This window comes from Schistosoma haematobium, chromosome 6 (assembly GCF_000699445.3).
Source record: "Schistosoma haematobium chromosome 6, whole genome shotgun sequence".
Taxonomy (NCBI): domain Eukaryota; kingdom Metazoa; phylum Platyhelminthes; class Trematoda; order Strigeidida; family Schistosomatidae; genus Schistosoma; species Schistosoma haematobium.
This window is the reverse complement of record NC_067201.1, coordinates 23,295,969-23,314,271: the sequence shown is the minus strand read 5'-3', so window position 1 is coordinate 23,314,271 and position 18,303 is coordinate 23,295,969. Positions and strand designations below refer to the sequence as shown.

General features: G+C 35.3%; 1 protein-coding gene across 1 annotated transcript; it reads left to right on the top strand.

Annotated features, from left to right (window-relative positions):
• Positions 1–5,166: 5,166 nt before the first annotated feature.
• Positions 5,167–17,655, top strand: MS3_00011078 (uncharacterized protein; the record flags this gene model as incomplete). Its single annotated transcript, XM_051219485.1, has 9 exons — positions 5,167–5,251; positions 12,615–12,674; positions 14,866–14,913; positions 14,962–15,018; positions 15,463–15,501; positions 15,657–15,725; positions 16,460–16,522; positions 16,743–16,811; positions 17,618–17,655. 9 exons carry the CDS (start codon positions 5,167–5,169, stop codon positions 17,653–17,655), a joined length of 528 nt encoding a protein of 175 aa, XP_051065819.1.
• Positions 17,656–18,303: the final 648 nt, after the last annotated feature.

Sequence of the window (18,303 nt, the reverse complement as noted above, 5' to 3'; positions counted from 1 at the left end):
TAGTGAACAAAAGTCAAAAGGATTTATACTATGGATTAGACATAAGTGTACAGTGTACAGTGAAGTGTACGATACAGTGTACATTCAGTATGCGTATTCGAATTCATACGAAGCAATGATGAGCAGAGACGTGTGAAAATCTCATGGAAAATAGACTGAGTACAGTGATGATCAATTGATGAAGTTTGCAAAGTTGATGTCAATGTCCACATATTTTCCGAAAAGCGAGAGATGGATGAAGGAAAGTAGGAGAGACGTGTGTGTTTGCTCTGAAGTCAATAATAGTCGAGATGAAGAAAGAATGGGTAATCTCTCTAAATGAATTATCACTTCAGAATAATATTCCGATTCATGCATATTGTGGTATAATTTCAAATGTATTATCACTGATTACAAGTTGTTCAGTGTTAGCTTACTGTTAACTTATTGAAAATGATCAAACGGATCACAATTGTTTGTGTCGAATCACCATTGACGTGAAAGGAAGGATAGGATTGAGAAGTCGACTTGAATATTTGGTGGATGATCGCAAATGTATATTGCAGTCGATCGATCATTGTTACAATGTCGACAAACGGTTGAGCGGAATGCTTGCATGATGTTCACCATTTCGATTTGAGGCATCTCAAGTGTACTACATGATTGTGATTGGTGATTTGTGCCACGTGTCAACACACAACTGTTCTCCATATCTCAATCATTTTCATGTTATGCATACACAATACATATACAAGTGAGACTGCAATCATCATTTGAATATTATGAGGTGCAGAAGGTGTGAGTGAATCTGAATGAAAGTGACCACTCGAATCATCAGCAGGACCCGACAATATACCAACTGAACCACTGAAGTCACACATCGAAGAAACTACAATCATGCTTCACCTTCTATTCAAAATGATTTGGGAGGAGGAACAAGTGACCATGGACTGGAAAGAAGGACACCTCATCAAGATTGCAAAGAAAGGAGATCTGAGCAAAGGTGAAAAGTACAGAGGCATTGCACCACTGTCAATACCAGGGAAAGTCTTTGACAGAGTGTTGCTGAACCAGATGAAGGACGCTGGATCTCGTAAGGATCGGTCGTGCACAGACCGAATCGCGACACTACGGATCATTGTCGAGCAGTCAGTTGAGTGGAACTCGTCACTATGCATCAACTTCATTGATTGTGAAAAGGCATTTGACAGTGTAGATAGGAGGTGGTTATGGAAACTTCTTCGTCACTACAGAGTTACTGAGAAGATTGTCAACATTATCCGGATTTCATACGACGGACTACAGTGCAAGGTCGTGCATGGAGGAGAGATAACAGATGCATTCCAAGTAGGGACCGGAGTCAGACAAGGCTGTCTATTCGCCCCCTTCCTGTTTCTCCTGGTGGTCGACTGGATTAGGAAGACCTCGAAGTCTGAGGGAAAACGCGGCATACAATGGACAGCTCAGAAACAATTAGACGATTTGCACTTCGCAGATCACCTAGCCTTCCTACCGCATACACACGAACAAATGCAGATAAAGACAGCCACTGTAGCATCAGTCTCTGCATCAGTAGGCCTCAGCATACACAAAGGTAAAACCAAGGTCCTCAAATTCAACACAGAGAACAGCAATCCAATCACTCTTGATTGCGAAACTCTGGAAGATGTGAATCGTTCACATACCTGAGAAGCATCATCGATGGACAAGGAGGTTCAGATGCAGACGTAAATGCGAGGTTTGGCAAAGCAACGGCCGCATTCCTACAATTGAAGAACATATGGAACTCAAAACAACTTTCAACCAATATCAAAGTGAGAATCTTCAATACGAACGTCAAAGCAGTTCTACTGCACGGAGCTGAAACATGGAGAACAACAACAACAACCATCAGAAAGGTACAAGTATTTACAAATGGTTGTCTACGCAGGATACTCAACATCCATTAGCCGGATACGTTCAGCAACAGCCTACTCTGGGAGAGAACAAACCAGCTTCCAGATGAAGAAGGAATTGGGAAAAGACGATAGATATGGATAGGACATACATTACGAAAATCATCAAACTGCACCACGAGGCAAGTACTTACTTGGAATCCGGAAGGGGAGTGGAAGAGAGGAAGGCAAAAGACAACTTTATTTAGGGAAATAGATGCAGATATGACAAGGATGAATAAAAACTGGAAGGAGCTAGAAAGGATTGTCAAGGACAACGCTGGATGGAGAATGCTGGTGAGCGGCATATACTCCTTCACGAGGAGTGACAGGCGTAAGTAACTAAGTAATTAAATAAGTAAGTAAGTTATCAACTAAGTAAGTAAGTAAGTGTGTAAGTAAGTAAGTAAGTAAGTAACCAAGTAAGTGTGTAAGTAAGTAAGTAAGTAAGTAAGTAAGTAAGTAAGTGTGTAAGTAAGTAAGTAAGTAAGTAAGTAAGTAAGTAAGTAAGTAAGTAAGTAAGTAAGTAAGTAAGTAAGTAAGTAAGTAAGTAAGTAAGTAAGTAAGTAAGTAAGTAAGTAAGTAAGTAAGTAAGTAAGTAAGTAAGTAAGTAAGTAAGTAAGTAAGTAAGTAAGTAAGTAAGTAAGTAAGTAAGTAAGTAAGTAAGTAAGTAAGTAAGTAATTATGTTCACATATATTCACTCTCATCGAAAGCGTGTTCAAATGAAGATTATTTGGCAAGCTCAGTGAAACTGATCGATTCCAGATGATTGTTTTGAAGTCGAAATACTTCAATCAGTTGTTGGATGTTAGGATTGTTGAATTCGCTGTGTCGAACTGATTTACTAATCAAAAGCGTAAAATATAACATTGTACATTGAAATATTTATTTATTCGAGAGACTGTGGTAGTGATTAGTGAGTCAGGGTATTGTAGTGAATTGCATTCAACGAATAAAATGTCAACAAAGAAATGTAGTGGGAGTAGGCTTGTGTAAATGTACAGATCGGTGGAATCGTACGTATATTTACTGACTACCATTGATATCGGTTGTTTACATCACGGACAAATATTCATGGGAATTTCAACTTATTTACTTCTAAAACTGATATAAACTAGTCGATAAACATCCAATTGTTTAGTATCATGAGTGTACTCTGAAACACAATTCAGCATGTTATATGCATCAGTACAATGAACACCAATGTACACTGAATCTTGACTAGTGTGTATTGATTGATGTATACAATGCAAGCAAACAGTGAATGAAAATACGTCAATTCTAGTGTAGATGAATCGTTAACAGAATAATTCAGTTGAGATGTGTCATATCGTGAAGCTTGATGAGGCCTGTTCAAATCACACTGGCAAGTGTTAAGTGGCACGAAATTTAGTGACAAATTTTCCCATGCACTCTACTTTGTAATCCAGTGTGGAAACTATGTACAATGAATGAATATTCAGTCAACAAGACCAATGGTCCTGTTCCAACTCGCTTCACTGAATTCGGTCATCAGCAGTGACAAGACAAATACGCAATCGGTCTCTACTCAGTAGAATACGAATTCAATCACTTATCCGATATTCAGTAATGTTGACAGTGGATTCCATAACATCATGATATGCAAATATGATTTGAGATTGATGATGTATCATACTAGTTGATTGACGTGTTAATAAGTATACCCGGTGATATAGTTCTGTGTTGTGTACAAGTGGTGATTCAGTCAACTGTGAAGTTGTACAGTTGCATTCAGTGATGAGAATGTGGAAACGAGGCAATGATGAACACGAGAAGGTGACAAGATCGGTAAGGAAACCTAAACGCATTGTGTAAGTAATTGCGAGATGATGTTGTTGTTTGAATTTCACAGGGTGTTTTTGTAACTGAACAGTGAGTGTAACACTGATAACGAAACATTGAATTATAGTGTGAATACAATGAGATGATGATGATGATGATGATGATGATGATGATGATGATGATGATGATGATGATGATGATGATGATGATGATGATGATGATGATGATGATGATGATGATGATGATGATGATGATGATGATGATGATGATGATGATGATGATGATGATGATGATGATGATGATGATGATGATGATGATGATGATGATGATGATGATGATGATGATGATGATGATGATGATGATGATGATGATGATGATGGGAATAAAATGCCCTATTTACTACAATAACAATAAACATGTTGATATAAGGGAAGGACGTGTGAACCACAATATGAGGGAAGCAGATGTCGAATATGCAAATTGTCTGATGGGAATAAGAACATGTTTGTGTGAAGGCGTTCGCCCAATAATAATAACAATAACAATACTAATAATAATAATAAACATAATAAAAGGTTAGCTAGAGTACATATTCCATTACATGAATGGATTCAGTTGTTTTTTATTTACAAACTGATGATGATCAAAATAACCATTGTAGGTAAAGGTGAAAGTGATGATAGAGATGGGAAATCGGTCATTTGTAAACGGACTTTTAATTTCATCCGATGTTTGATGAAATGTTCTGTTGTTTTATGAAGCTTCAAATGATCACAAGTTGTCCAACTCGAATAGATTTTGTGAACATCAGTGAAATACGGTTGTTAGTTAGCTGTGTTGTAAAAGTCAATAAAGTGTTTGAAGATAAACATTCCAACTGATCTCGTTTCATACCTGTGGAAAGAATTCAAGATGAGTTATCGTTTGTTTGGTGAAAGTCAACCATATCTCCAGCCAAAACATCTTTCATCATAGCAAGATTGTACAACAATCATTGCTTCATTCATAGTCTGTTGTGTGTGCATTCGTGGTAACATGCATATATCAGCTGAAACTACGCTCCATTCGTAATGAAAATGATAACATCGTAAGCCAAACTACTGACTCACCATTATTGCTGTGATTTCATTGATGTATATGATACTTACAAATAGTCAATGGAAATATGTCAATTTTAACTACGTCAGTCACTGCCTTTGTAAATGTGTGCAACGGAAGACATGTGGATGTGAAGAACAATCGTGTGACGGTAAAATAAATGTGCCAGCCAGGTTTGATGAACAATCTACCAATTAGAAAATAGTTTTATGTGCAGAGAGTATTTTGGGGTATTTGTGAATGAAATTCATACGATTCTCCTGAAAAGTCGGATATGTTTTAGGATATTGGCAAAGAACCCCGCACATGAGGAAATTTCGTAGCATTAGTCTTATTCCATGAACGTTAGGCATGACAAAATCATTCTCGATACACATGGCTGTATGTCATTCGACGTCTCCTGAAATTACCACATCTGATAAGGGCACACATTCAAGTGAGTTCAACTAGCCAAAAATCACTTGATAATTCTAGTCGAACTCAATGTACATTACGGTTTGGACCGAAATCAAACACCAAACAAAGTACTGTTTGAAACGACATACATTTGTGTTATAAAAGAGATAACACAAACTGATAGCAACACACAGAGAATGAAGTGAACGCTCTGATTGTTCGTCAATAGCTTCCAGTTATATCCATTTATTTCGTTCAGTTTACACATAATCCATCCGATTGAATGACAATGAAGTTAGTTACTTGATAGTTACAATCTATTCAGTCGATTCTATTCAAATGCCACTTGTTATTTGTGTTACTTGAAATCGACTTGACTCGTATGTGAATAAGTGAAGACTGGTTAAAATTGATGTTGGATTTGTGCAAACATGGTGACTGAATGTAACATGTGAAATTGTAAAATTACTTAACAGTTATGGGAACACGGTTATGAATTGACGATGTTGGTCAGTACATCGGTATGGGAGGAGATACGAAGAAGTGAAGAAAACCGGCTTCATGGCTACACTTAAGTGTATTGTTGTGACTATCATGAGAGAAAGTGATTTAGCTGTCAGAATGAATAAACTAACCAAACTGGTACACTGTCATTTGCCAATGAATAATTCATCCCGATTGAAAGATAATAATAATAATAATAATGATATATCGAAAGAGATAATATGAAGTAGTGAATTTGAAGGTGGAACTGTTTCGGTTAAATGAAACTACTTGATGTAATTAGGAATCGATAGAAAATTGTCAAGATGGATTTATTGAGAAACGATTGGTGATGGAATATGTAACAAAGATTTTGGAAGGAGGTCGGCTGATTCACAATCACTCCCATGTCAAAGTGAACAGAATCAGTTAACATAATCGATTGATTCTCATAGATAACCCATTCTATTGAGGGGATATTGCGATCGTTCCTGTGAGATGAGAACAGACATAAAGTGACGAGCTCATTAGATGATAAACGGAATGATCTCTGTTCAAATCAATTACATCATCAAAATTGAATGGTTATTAGTTGTCATATAGGAAGCAGTTATCGTCACTGCATTGAGATATTCGAGAAGAACATAAGTATGTTGGTTCAAGATAATAATGTTTTTAACGAGAGTGCAACACTAAATAAAGCACAAATATCAGTTATGGGCACATCAACATGCAATCGGAACTAGACTTAATTGACGAAGTAAATGACACAGTATCCTCAATTGTTTTAACATCAACATAGAATTGACGGAAACATGGGCATGTCAACTCGACGAAAATCACTGTGGCAGCCATAATGCCTATTCATAATGAAATAAATGACCAATACAGTTTGAATTCATCCAACTGGTTAGAAATTATTCATTATTATGAATGAGCAACCACCCAATTGGTCAATTTGTAGATATGGGAAATTGCACCAATCAATTGATTCATCCACACTATATAAACAGCAGAAGCAGCAGTAGCAGCAGCAGCAGCAGCAGCCATCAGCCAGCATAAGCAACAGCAGCAGTAGTAGTTGGTGTTATTGTCGAACAATACACCATTTCATATACATTTCAAGTTACATCAAATGATTCAATATTCATTCTTGATCATTGTATACATTTCAATTCATCTTTCATATTGTTTGCACACACAAACAAATGTGACAAATCATTTGACATTGTTATCGTCATGTGAGCACTGCCCGAAATGCAGCACAAATATGCATTGCAACTATTCACAATGGATAGTGAAATTGGGACTGCCAGAGGAGACGTTCTCACAAAACTACTGGTTGGATTCATTCAAAACCAAATCAGATTGCCTCACTGAATGCCGATCTCATCCACAGTGTAATCTATACACATATGAAATTGTAAGTTTCAGATGCGTTTTACATTTCGACTAAACATGTAATTGTCTAACTGATATATCTATATATCCATATATATACATACTTCCAATTGAATTGATAATCACCGGTTAATCTCAACATCAACATGTTCTGTTCTTAACAAAAATATCATTGTTATTATTGGTTGTAGAGAATAAGAAACGTTTGCAGTTTGACTGTATGGAGCGTTTCATTGAGATGTCAAGTGTCTGATTTGAACTATGATTATTATTATTATTATTATTATTATTATTATTATTATTATTAGATGGAATGCTGCATCCATCAATCATTTGATGTATGAATTGCAGATATACGTTACATGTGAAACTTCTCCTTATTTACAGCTCAAACCGATATGGTGCGATCTGTATTCTGGACTGATTGAAAACGCTACGATAAAGATCAATTCAACTGACCATATGACTGGAGGAAGAGTGTGTTGTTGTAAGTTGAAAACGTGTTTATGATGGTCGTATTAATAATCATAATCATAATAATAATAATAATAATACTAAGAATAATAATGAGGTGGAATGTTTCGAATATCCAGTGTAATAAGAATCAGTGTAACATGGTTTATCTGATTGAGGATGGTTGTGTTGTTTTATTCGGTGAACTGAAATGACACATATTATTTGGAAATTTGTAGTTGGCATAATGAAAGAAGCAAGTGTTTTTTTTCAATGTAGAGTTAATCTGTAGATCAGAGCTAATGTTTACTGATGAATGCGCCGAGTATCCATTGTCCATAGAAATGTCAGTCAGCAGTCAGTCAGTCAGTCAATCAGTCAGTAAGCAACGGTTGACGGACGTTACAGAAAAGTGTTAGGTGAAGTTTAAGAGTGAAATACGTTTAGTGTAAGTGTGTTTAGTTTAGTTGCCAGTCAACATTCTCGGAACTTCAGAAATGTTAGAAAGCCTTGACTAACAACTTATCTCACAACATCACCAACCACAATGTTCGAACTTCTCTCTTCGAAGCATCGCCTCCCATTATTATATTTGCAAAGTTGCTTCACATATCTGATGTTCCTCGAATCACTAAACTGTAGACTATTCAGCATGACTGAATAGGAATCTTTGTGGTAAGCAGATGGACAAGTTTACACTGTGAACTACGTACAATTCATGCTAATCGCAATCACTCATCATAATGAAAGTTCTTATTAAGTGAACCGTTTGCTCAATATCTATCTGTTGAATGTTAGATATCAGTGATGAATGTTTTATTGCAGTTTTATATTTGTGTAATTGGTTTGCACTAATGTCAGTCAATCATCTATGTACATCGGTAATACTTTCAAACCATTTTCGTTTTACATTCATTTCTTCTACTTCCTCTTCCTCTTCCTCTTCTTCTTCTTCTCCTTCTTATTCTTCTTCTTCTTCATCTTCTTCTTCTTCCTCTTCTTCTTCTTCATCTTCTTCTTCCTCTTCCATCCTTAATGCATTGTGCATTCAATGTAATTTGTAAATGTGTTTTGTTCATTGGTTTACTGACTACTGTACTGTACTGTGCTGATCTGTACTGTATTGTACTGTTCTGTTCTGTATTGTACTGTACTGTACTGTTCTGTATTGTACTGTACTGGATTGTAATTCACTGTGTCAGACATTCTGTAAGTAAATGTAAATAAACTACTCATTTGTTGTTTATCATGTGTTGTTCTCTCAAATAAATCACTGAACAGTGAATGTAGATTTCGAATAGTCGAAAAGACCATCATATGCATTGCAATTGATGAGATGATTGCACCGTGTTTTGTTTCATGGATAACACTGAAATATGTGTGAACAATGTGAAGAGAAACTGACGAAATTGTGGTTGATTGTAGAATGAGTAATTTGACCGATTATCAATGATCTCAGTAAACGACACCAGTTGACTGATTTGTTGTAACGGAACATTCAAACTAGTGAACTTACTAGTCCGTCTTAAGAATCCTATCACCGTCGTCATCAACATCATCGGAATAATTTCGTTCAGCTGATTTAAGGGAATTATTACATTGATTGCACAAACTAAGATATCAAGCAGTAAACAGTTTTAATCTTATATACATATATAGATAGATAGATAGATAGATAGATATCAGTTCATCAAAGTACGAATAATAAGATTGCTTATTTCGTGTTAAGTCTATGGAAGCGTCCAGGTCATCCGATTGAAATACGCGCAAAACTGAATTTCGCAAAAGAACGATTTGTCTAGAATAGCCGTTCTTTATTGAATAATACACAAAAGGTATAGACAAACATCAACGTGTGTGGTGTCTGTGGAGTTTAACGCGTCCCTTTTTGCGAAATGAAAAACGTTTCTTGTAACAGTGGCATACAGACTAATTACTACTTTCGATAGAGCAAAAGATATCTGTTCGCTGTGTCTAAACTTCGAAACAGTATATATATGAAAAGCAAAACCCGAACCAAGAACAAAACAATAAGGAAACTGATAGGCTATAACGAATACGCGAACCTGCAGACAACTGCTGCAGTGATTGAGGTAAAGTAATTGCAATGATAAATACAATAAACGTTATAAGTGTATGTAAATATTTCATAAGAATATCACACGACCAACTTGTCTGACAACATAAGCGTGAAAATTGTTACGAATACAACCACTTACTGAATATTATTATTAAGTAGTATAAAACAATACGCAAAAGGGAGTGGGAGAGAAGCCAGTAAGAACAATGTTAAACAAATTTAACAATTCGTGTTCAAAAATCTTCCAAATGCACAAATTTACTAATTTCAATCAAGTATGTGTTGTGCTGATAACCGACATCAGCTAAATCTGTTCAACAATATGTTGAGATTTGTAGTTAGGACTTTGAGAATTGAAACGCGCACTATGTTACATGAATTGTAGACTTAGTGAACAAAAGTCAAAAGGATTTATACTATGGATTAGACATAAGTGTACAGTGTACAGTGAAGTGTACGATACAGTGTACATTCAGTATGCGTATTCGAATTCATACGAAGCAATGATGAGCAGAGACGTGTGAAAATCTCATGGAAAATAGACTGAGTACAGTGATGATCAATTGATGAAGTTTGCAAAGTTGATGTCAATGTCCACATATTTTCCGAAAAGCGAGAGATGGATGAAGGAAAGTAGGAGAGACGTGTGTGTTTGCTCTGAAGTCAATAATAGTCGAGATGAAGAAAGAATGGGTAATCTCTCTAAATGAATTATCACTTCAGAATAATATTCCGATTCATGCATATTGTGGTATAATTTCAAATGTATTATCACTGATTACAAGTTGTTCAGTGTTAGCTTACTGTTAACTTATTGAAAATGATCAAACGGATCACAATTGTTTGTGTCGATTCACCATTGACGTGAAAGGAAGGATAGGATTGAGAAGTCGACTTGAATATTTGGTGGATGATCGCAAATGTATATTGCAGTCGATCGATCATTGTTACAATGTCGACAAGCGGTTGAGCGGAATGCTTGCATGATGTTCACCATTTCGATTTGAGGCATCTCAAGTGTACTACATGATTGTGATTGGTGATTTGTGCCACGTGTCAACACACAACTGTTCTCCATATCTCAATCATTTTCATGTTATGCATACACAATACATATACAAGTGAGACTGCAATCATCATTTGAATATTATGAGGTGCAGAAGGTGTGAGTGAATCTGAATGAAAGTGACCACTCGAATCATCAGCAGGACCCGACAATATACCAACTGAACCACTGAAGTCACACATCGAAGAAACTACAATCATGCTTCACCTTCTATTCAAAATGATTTGGGAGGAGGAACAAGTGACCATGGACTGGAAAGAAGGACACCTCATCAAGATTGCAAAGTAAGGTGATTGGTCACTGGGTTGTGATCAATAACATGCATGACAGTTTCTCATCACGGAATTTACTCTATGGTTGCTGAATCCAACTCTTATTTACTTTAAAAACTATAGAAATGCATATCATAAGACTTTATTGTTCAAATAATACCGTACAAATCCCAACCAAATTCAGTTATTCACTTTATTCTCAATTTATTCGAATCTGTCATGTCCATCCTTGGCATTGATACTTTCAACCTTACCTTCTACTTTATTGTCTATTTTTATTGTACAAATCCTACTGAAAAAAGAATCACCATTTTCACCGGTCACGAAAATATCGTCAACAGCACTTACATGCAATCTCCATTCCCATTGTTTCTATTATATAACTTATTGCGGTTATTAGGTGATTATGAAAACACACTTTAGTTATGATTTCAATTATTCAAATATGAGGGTTAATCACCAACATCTAAATGGTATCGACATTCTACCTACTTGTATAACATAACTATCTCCGTAGAGCCTTAATGAACAGCTAATTGAGAAGAAATATTTCTTCAGTCTAATCATACTTTTTTAGACTTTTGTAGACTACTGTGAGCATATCAGTGTTGACCAGACAGGATTAGCGCATTCCAGATAGAACTAGTCTGGTTTTGTTTTCTTTGTCAGCAATCATTCATTAAATGAAGCCAAATAACAAAAGATAAACTTCAATCATTTAATGTGATCAAAGAAATACTTCCGATCTATATGAGTGTGGGTGCTTTCTATATGTGGAACGACTATGAAGATGGATTATCGAAATCACCCACGCCATACATCGTTATTCAAATATTTTACTGTATTCATCAAAATGTGATTGGTGAATACCTTTCTATTCTGTATGCACTATATAAAGAATGACAGTGATAGCTGCTTTTTTATTAGGAGAATCATCAGAGTCGTACTTCATTCTATGGCATACAATTGTATCATCATTATTCTATTGCTGTGCATAACCATACAAATGGGTGAGTGTGTTCGAGTATTCATAGGATATAATATTTCACCAATATTGACTACAAACTAAAAACAGTATCACGAAGATGAACATTGGAATCCTTGTGATTTAGTTTATTTCAGATTTATCCACTGATACCATGACAATATAGGACAGATTCTTTCGACTATCAGGACCTGAAAAGATCTATTACATACCTGACTATGAAGCAACAGTTTTTAATACCATGAATATCACCTTCAATTACTCATCACACATGAATCTCATGCTTCCTGTCAATGGAAACATTGTGCTGTGTACTAGGTCAAGTTGATTTATGATTAAGGTGAACATAATTCCGGATTATAACGACGGGATAGTCGTTTCAAATCGAATGACCAGTAAACTAATAATGTTTAGTTTTTGTAACGGTATTCTGTAATTATAACCTCGACTGACAAAGCGATTACACCTTATTTAAGTCACATTGTTTCATATCAGCAAAAGGAGCTAGTTACGCTTCCATACGCATATACAATGGATACATTCAATTATATGACAATGATGCACACATCAACTTGACCATCCTCCTGAGGATACATTTTTATGATCTTTGTTTACTTGTTGTATAAATTAGTAATTGACATTTTGAATCTTTCCGATATTTAGATGCGAAATCTTCACGAATTGATATGGATAACTTAAAAGAAATAATGAGACGTAATAAAGGTAAGTAACCACTTCTCTATCTTCCTAAAGCACAGAACCACTCATTCACGATTTGACACAGTTTATTAACCGAAATCGCGTTATGTTGTTTTCCTTGTCGACTGACAATCATAAATCACATTGCATTACAGATGCTGACCTAGTTCTTTCAGACATTGAGGATTTCATTTCCATGACCAACGACAGTTCTATGGGAGGACTGTCTATTGTTCATTGTTAGGAAGTAGTCATTACCTAAATTCAGGTATCTGTTTTACCCAACACATTTCACACTTTCAGTTATTATATGAGTGATTGCTAATACAACTTTCAAATCTTGGGTAATCGCATAAAACTGTAATCTAATAAAGAAATATTTCCCCAAATTAACGTTTAAGTAATAAAGTGAGATATGTGTTTAAGGCAAGACAAATATTTCTATGATTTTTTCACAGCTGCGTCGAATTTGTTTAATTTTCGTATGCTTAATACACGACCGGTTATTGAGAAGATAATAGGTAGGTCAATTATTTAAGTATCTTAAATTTACTGAATCTAAATGTTGATGAATGGTCATCATAATTGACCCTATGAATTTCATTGATATTTCTGTTTGTGAAGTGTGTACTGAATCCATTCCAGACTGTGACTAATTGGGTCAGATTTACAAAACATGAAGTACATATCATGAATACTTGTTTGTCAAATACAATACTTGTCCAATGAACCTGTGAACTGTACAACTACGGTTGTGAACTAGGAAAACAGTCTATTTCATGTGTACATGAATACAGTGAATATGTGGAGTTAGTTGTTTGCCATGAGTACTGTCTGTTGGTACGTGTTGTGTCTTGAAATCATGAGTATGTTCGGCAATTTTATGCTGATCAATTTCATGTACAACTCCGGTGACACAGTTCACGAGTTCACTCAGTGACCAATGATTATTATTATTATTATTATTATTATTATTATTATTATTAGCTTTATTCAATATTATAATTTTGGTACAATATAGAATTCTCAGCGCAAAGTATTTCAACAAGTTTCCGTTTCTTTCTTCTTGGTCGGTCCTGGCGATAAATATTGAGGAATCGTTAGTTAGATGTTAGCACTTCAGTGAATGAACAACTGAATAATGTACATTCTTTTCGTTGTACATTGCCAGCAACCATATTGTCTCTTATTGAGTTTTCTGTAACTTTGACAACGAAAGGTTGTACACTTTTCAGAAACGCAGCAGAATAGGTTATGCGATTAATAAACATAATGATATATTAAAACAAACAACAATAGATAACTTGTTGAAATATCTAGATGGCAGGAACAGGTAGCCCAGATGCTCAAGCAGGCCGCCTCATAATGATCGATAGTCACGCGATAAACGCTTATTGGCCCTTGATCTCCATCAAACCATGTAGATATTCAGAAGACTCAGACAGATAGTAGATCGTTTCTCTGTTATTTCCAAATCAACTATGAACTGTATGACAATAGTCAAGAGGTACAATGTAAGGTTACATTAAGTGCAATGCCGGAATGAAAAATAGTCTCGAAAGTTCAAACCTTGACAATTTTCGTCTCGTTATAACAGTTCGGATGACTACCGATCACGTTGATTTGACAGGATAGTCTGCGTTAGGGTTTGTAGTGGATCATTCTCAGTTGATTACATTGCATTTTAAAGTATTCTTTAATTCACTGTTCCCTGAATACAGTTAAGATGGATGCACTCATGGTTCTGTGAGTCAGTCTCTACTCTTCGATCACACAATGCAAAGTGAACGCCTGAAATCTGGAACATATGATGAAAGAATGAAGCAAAAGTTCTGTGGATAAACCGATTCGATTAGGGAATATTATGATGACGTAATGATGAATGTATGTTGAAGAGAACGAAATAAAGAACAAACCATGTTGTTTCCTATATTGGTTATTCCGAAAAGGCATGTCAGTATGCATTATTCAAACGGTGTGTCAAAAAAGATGAGGATATTGCAACTTTATATAGTTATGTATTGCTAGTTATATAGAAGTAGAAAATCACTGATAATCAGAAATCAGTTTGCACAGCCGGCGTCCATTGTATAATGTTCTTTATCGATTGTTGAAATGAAGTTTTTTATCGAATTAAACCGATGAAGTTGAACGATTCCTCAATTATCTCACACTATGATATATTGTTGTTTATTTTAAACGTATTTATTTATAGCTGAAATAAGTGCGGAATTGAAAAATCACGGTGTACAGCCTGATCAAAGTAAGTAATCGAAGAATAATATTGAAATGATCAAACTATTAAATTTAGTAATCGAATGTCGACGTATGTTTCATGAAAGTGAACAAGGAGTAAGAACCTTCAGTGGTACGTTACTGGCAAAAATCTGTTTCTTTTAATTCAATAAACGTTGTGTGAATTTAGTGTAATGTGATGTCTTTTCCATCGTTACTCATGTTATACAGGGTTTATAACGGAGAAGTAATATTTGTTCGATTGATCGTTTTACATATAATTGCATATTTAGCCCTGTTATGCATTTGATTCTCAGTGTGAGGTTGATTGATAGAGGTAATAAAGATGAATAGGTTGCTCAAATATCACGTTGATTGATTGAGAATGACTACTTTGGAAGATTCGTAGTCTTATCTAATACAACTCACGGTTACTATGTTCTGTCCAACCGGGTTTTGTGTCACATATTGTATGACATTCATTGCTTTATTTGTACTGAATGCCTCTTTGTTGTGTATTTCAAAATACTTTTAATGCATCCATACAACATCAAATTCTTTGATTATACTCTTTCAGAAGCGATTGCAACCATTCATTTCAACAAATTTAAAAGTCGTAAGTTTTCACTTCAGTCTATTCTACATCAATAACCTGTGATCAATCCAGCTTACACATAAGATAGTGATACTTTCAGACAGTTAATTACACTTTTGAATACAATGGTTTTCATAGTAATTCGATGAATGTTTCAAATTTGTCTTCTTTAACAGCCCTAGTTACCGACTATAACTTCACTGAATTGATCGACTGTTTCGAACGACAAAGGAAACATCATCAAAGTAAGAGATATATTTTTCACATTTGTATTCCTCAACATTCGGCAGTTTACTAATGCTCCTTAGTTCGTTATCGACACTGGAATGCCGACAGAGAAGCAAAACCACCAATACTATCTAAAGAATTGAGTATCGACGATTTTCTACCTGATCAACTGACATCATTTTGCAAGTCCTCCGTTTCAACTTGCACGAGCAATTTCAATGTCACTTACATATTCAGTGAAATGATGATTGAGAAATGACACTTCCATTACTATGATTATGGGAACATGTGAAGTTGAAATAAGTTCTGACAATAAACCTGTGGTAGTCACTAGATGAGAAGGTGAAAAGACTGCAGCAAACAATGAGATGTAAAACTGGTTACCAACTGGGCTGAAAATACACGCATGTATTATTTGGTCGCAGCGTCAACCGTGATATAACGGATGATTTCAAACTGCAAGCGATCACTAAGCTAGTGACCAACTTGTATTTATCTATTTATTAAATAAGGGGTAGAACGTTGTTTTATCCATTTTCTTTCCTCAATGAACAATAATGTCCATCATTGACTTGCCGGCTTCTTTTAAAATATCACTGTACAACCATACTTCCAGTATCTTTGTGTACAAATATGTAAACACAACATGACATGTGGTTCGCATAACTAACTCAACCAGCATTAGTTTGACATGATTTAATCTTGTCGTTGTTTGTCTACTTCAAGTTGCTCGCTTTTCTCAATTGAATAGTGGAGGCAGATCGTCGAAATGGTTCAATGTGTTACGGTAATCTACCGCCACAGCATATTGAAGGTATGACATTTCCTTAATGGTTGTTTTTGATTTCATAATGAAATAAGATCAGTGTTAGATAAAGTGACTTCTTCATAGTAGTAGTTGTAATATCAAATGCATGAACTATCATTAATTAGTTGTATTAGACTTTGTTTCTAATGAGGGTATGTCTTCGTTAATTCAATATTACCTTAGTCATTTAATCTTTTGATTTTCATATTGTTTATTTTCATTAAAGTGATCCAGAAGGTCGATAAGAGATTTGATGATTCCTATAGTATATATTACGAATTAAGTAAATATATGTGTAAGTATATTAAATAGATGCATTTCAATGGTGTCGGTGTGTGTGTGTGTGGATGAGATTTGAATGGATGTACAACGTATGTTGTTCATCGTAACATTTTTGTGTTGATTCATTGAAAGTGAGCTGTTATATCATGTCACAGATCATTAGATCGTTAGTGCACATGATGACTTATTGACCGTCTGTTATGATGATCTTCGATCGACCTCATTCATTATCAGTTTAAAGAACTTCACTAATTCCCCACAACCACCACCACCACTTCAAACCTCTTTTTCTGTCAAGTTTTGAAACCTTCTATGATCGGTTCTCTGAATCACTGAAGGTTTTCAATTGCTCAATGTATTTTTAAGTGTACTGTGACTAGTAGGGAAATTCAAACTTCACAGATATTGTATTATATGCGACTGATCAACTGGATATACAAACATCCAACTATTCGAACATTTTGATTATTAATATCATAAGCGTTGAATCGGTATTTCATTTACATCAACGCAATTGGCTCGTTGAATGTCACTTGACTATTCTAAGCAAGATGTAATAAATATATAGAAGATATAAATGAATTAAACCAATCAAGGAGATTGATGAGTCAATGTCAATGGATAACAATGGAATAGATTACATAAATAAATGAAAACTACCAATTGGTAGTATGATGACAAGTGTACCAGTTGTGATCAGCAATAATAAAGGCTTGAATCCATGGCACCTAATGCGGAATAGGTTAGATTATGTAATAAGAAGAAAATGTTCAGAGAATTAGACAAAACTAAACCATCGGCTTCATTTTATCATTTCAGTTCTCATCAAATTTGGCTGGGCCAACATTTTTCATTAAAACGTAAGATTTTAAATAAAAGTAAAATCTTATTGTTATAACTAGAACATTTAGTGTAATGATAGTGTAGACTGATCTTGTAGACATAAACCACAACCACATTAAACTACTTCACCATTACTTTGAATGTGAGAATTTGAAATGACATGAAATATTTCACAATTTGATATGATATTTATTGATGATCAGACATTCCAGTGGATGATGGTTTTCGCAGTTGTCCAAGTTTCCTCCCCATACAGTAGAAATGTCTTGATATTTGTAATGAAGAGTGTGACCTTGTTGTTGGTTGACATTTGTTTTGAGTTTCAGATGTTCTGCAGTTGTAGACATGCTACTCCTTCTTTACCGATCCGTGCCTTCACATTTGCATCAGACCCACCATGTTCATCAATGATGCTGCGCAGATATGTGAAGGTTTTTACATCCTCCAAATCTTCTCCGTCAATTGTGATTGGATTGTTGCATGCTGTGTGGTATCGGAGAATCTTGCATTTGCTTTTGTGTATGTCGAGATCTACTGCTGCTCAGGTTGGTGCAAAACTAGTCATCTGCTCCATTGAATGTTGCGTGTGCGATAGAAGAGCCAGATCATCAGCGAAGTCCAAATCGTCCAGCTGCATCCTATCTGTCCACTCCGCCTTTGTT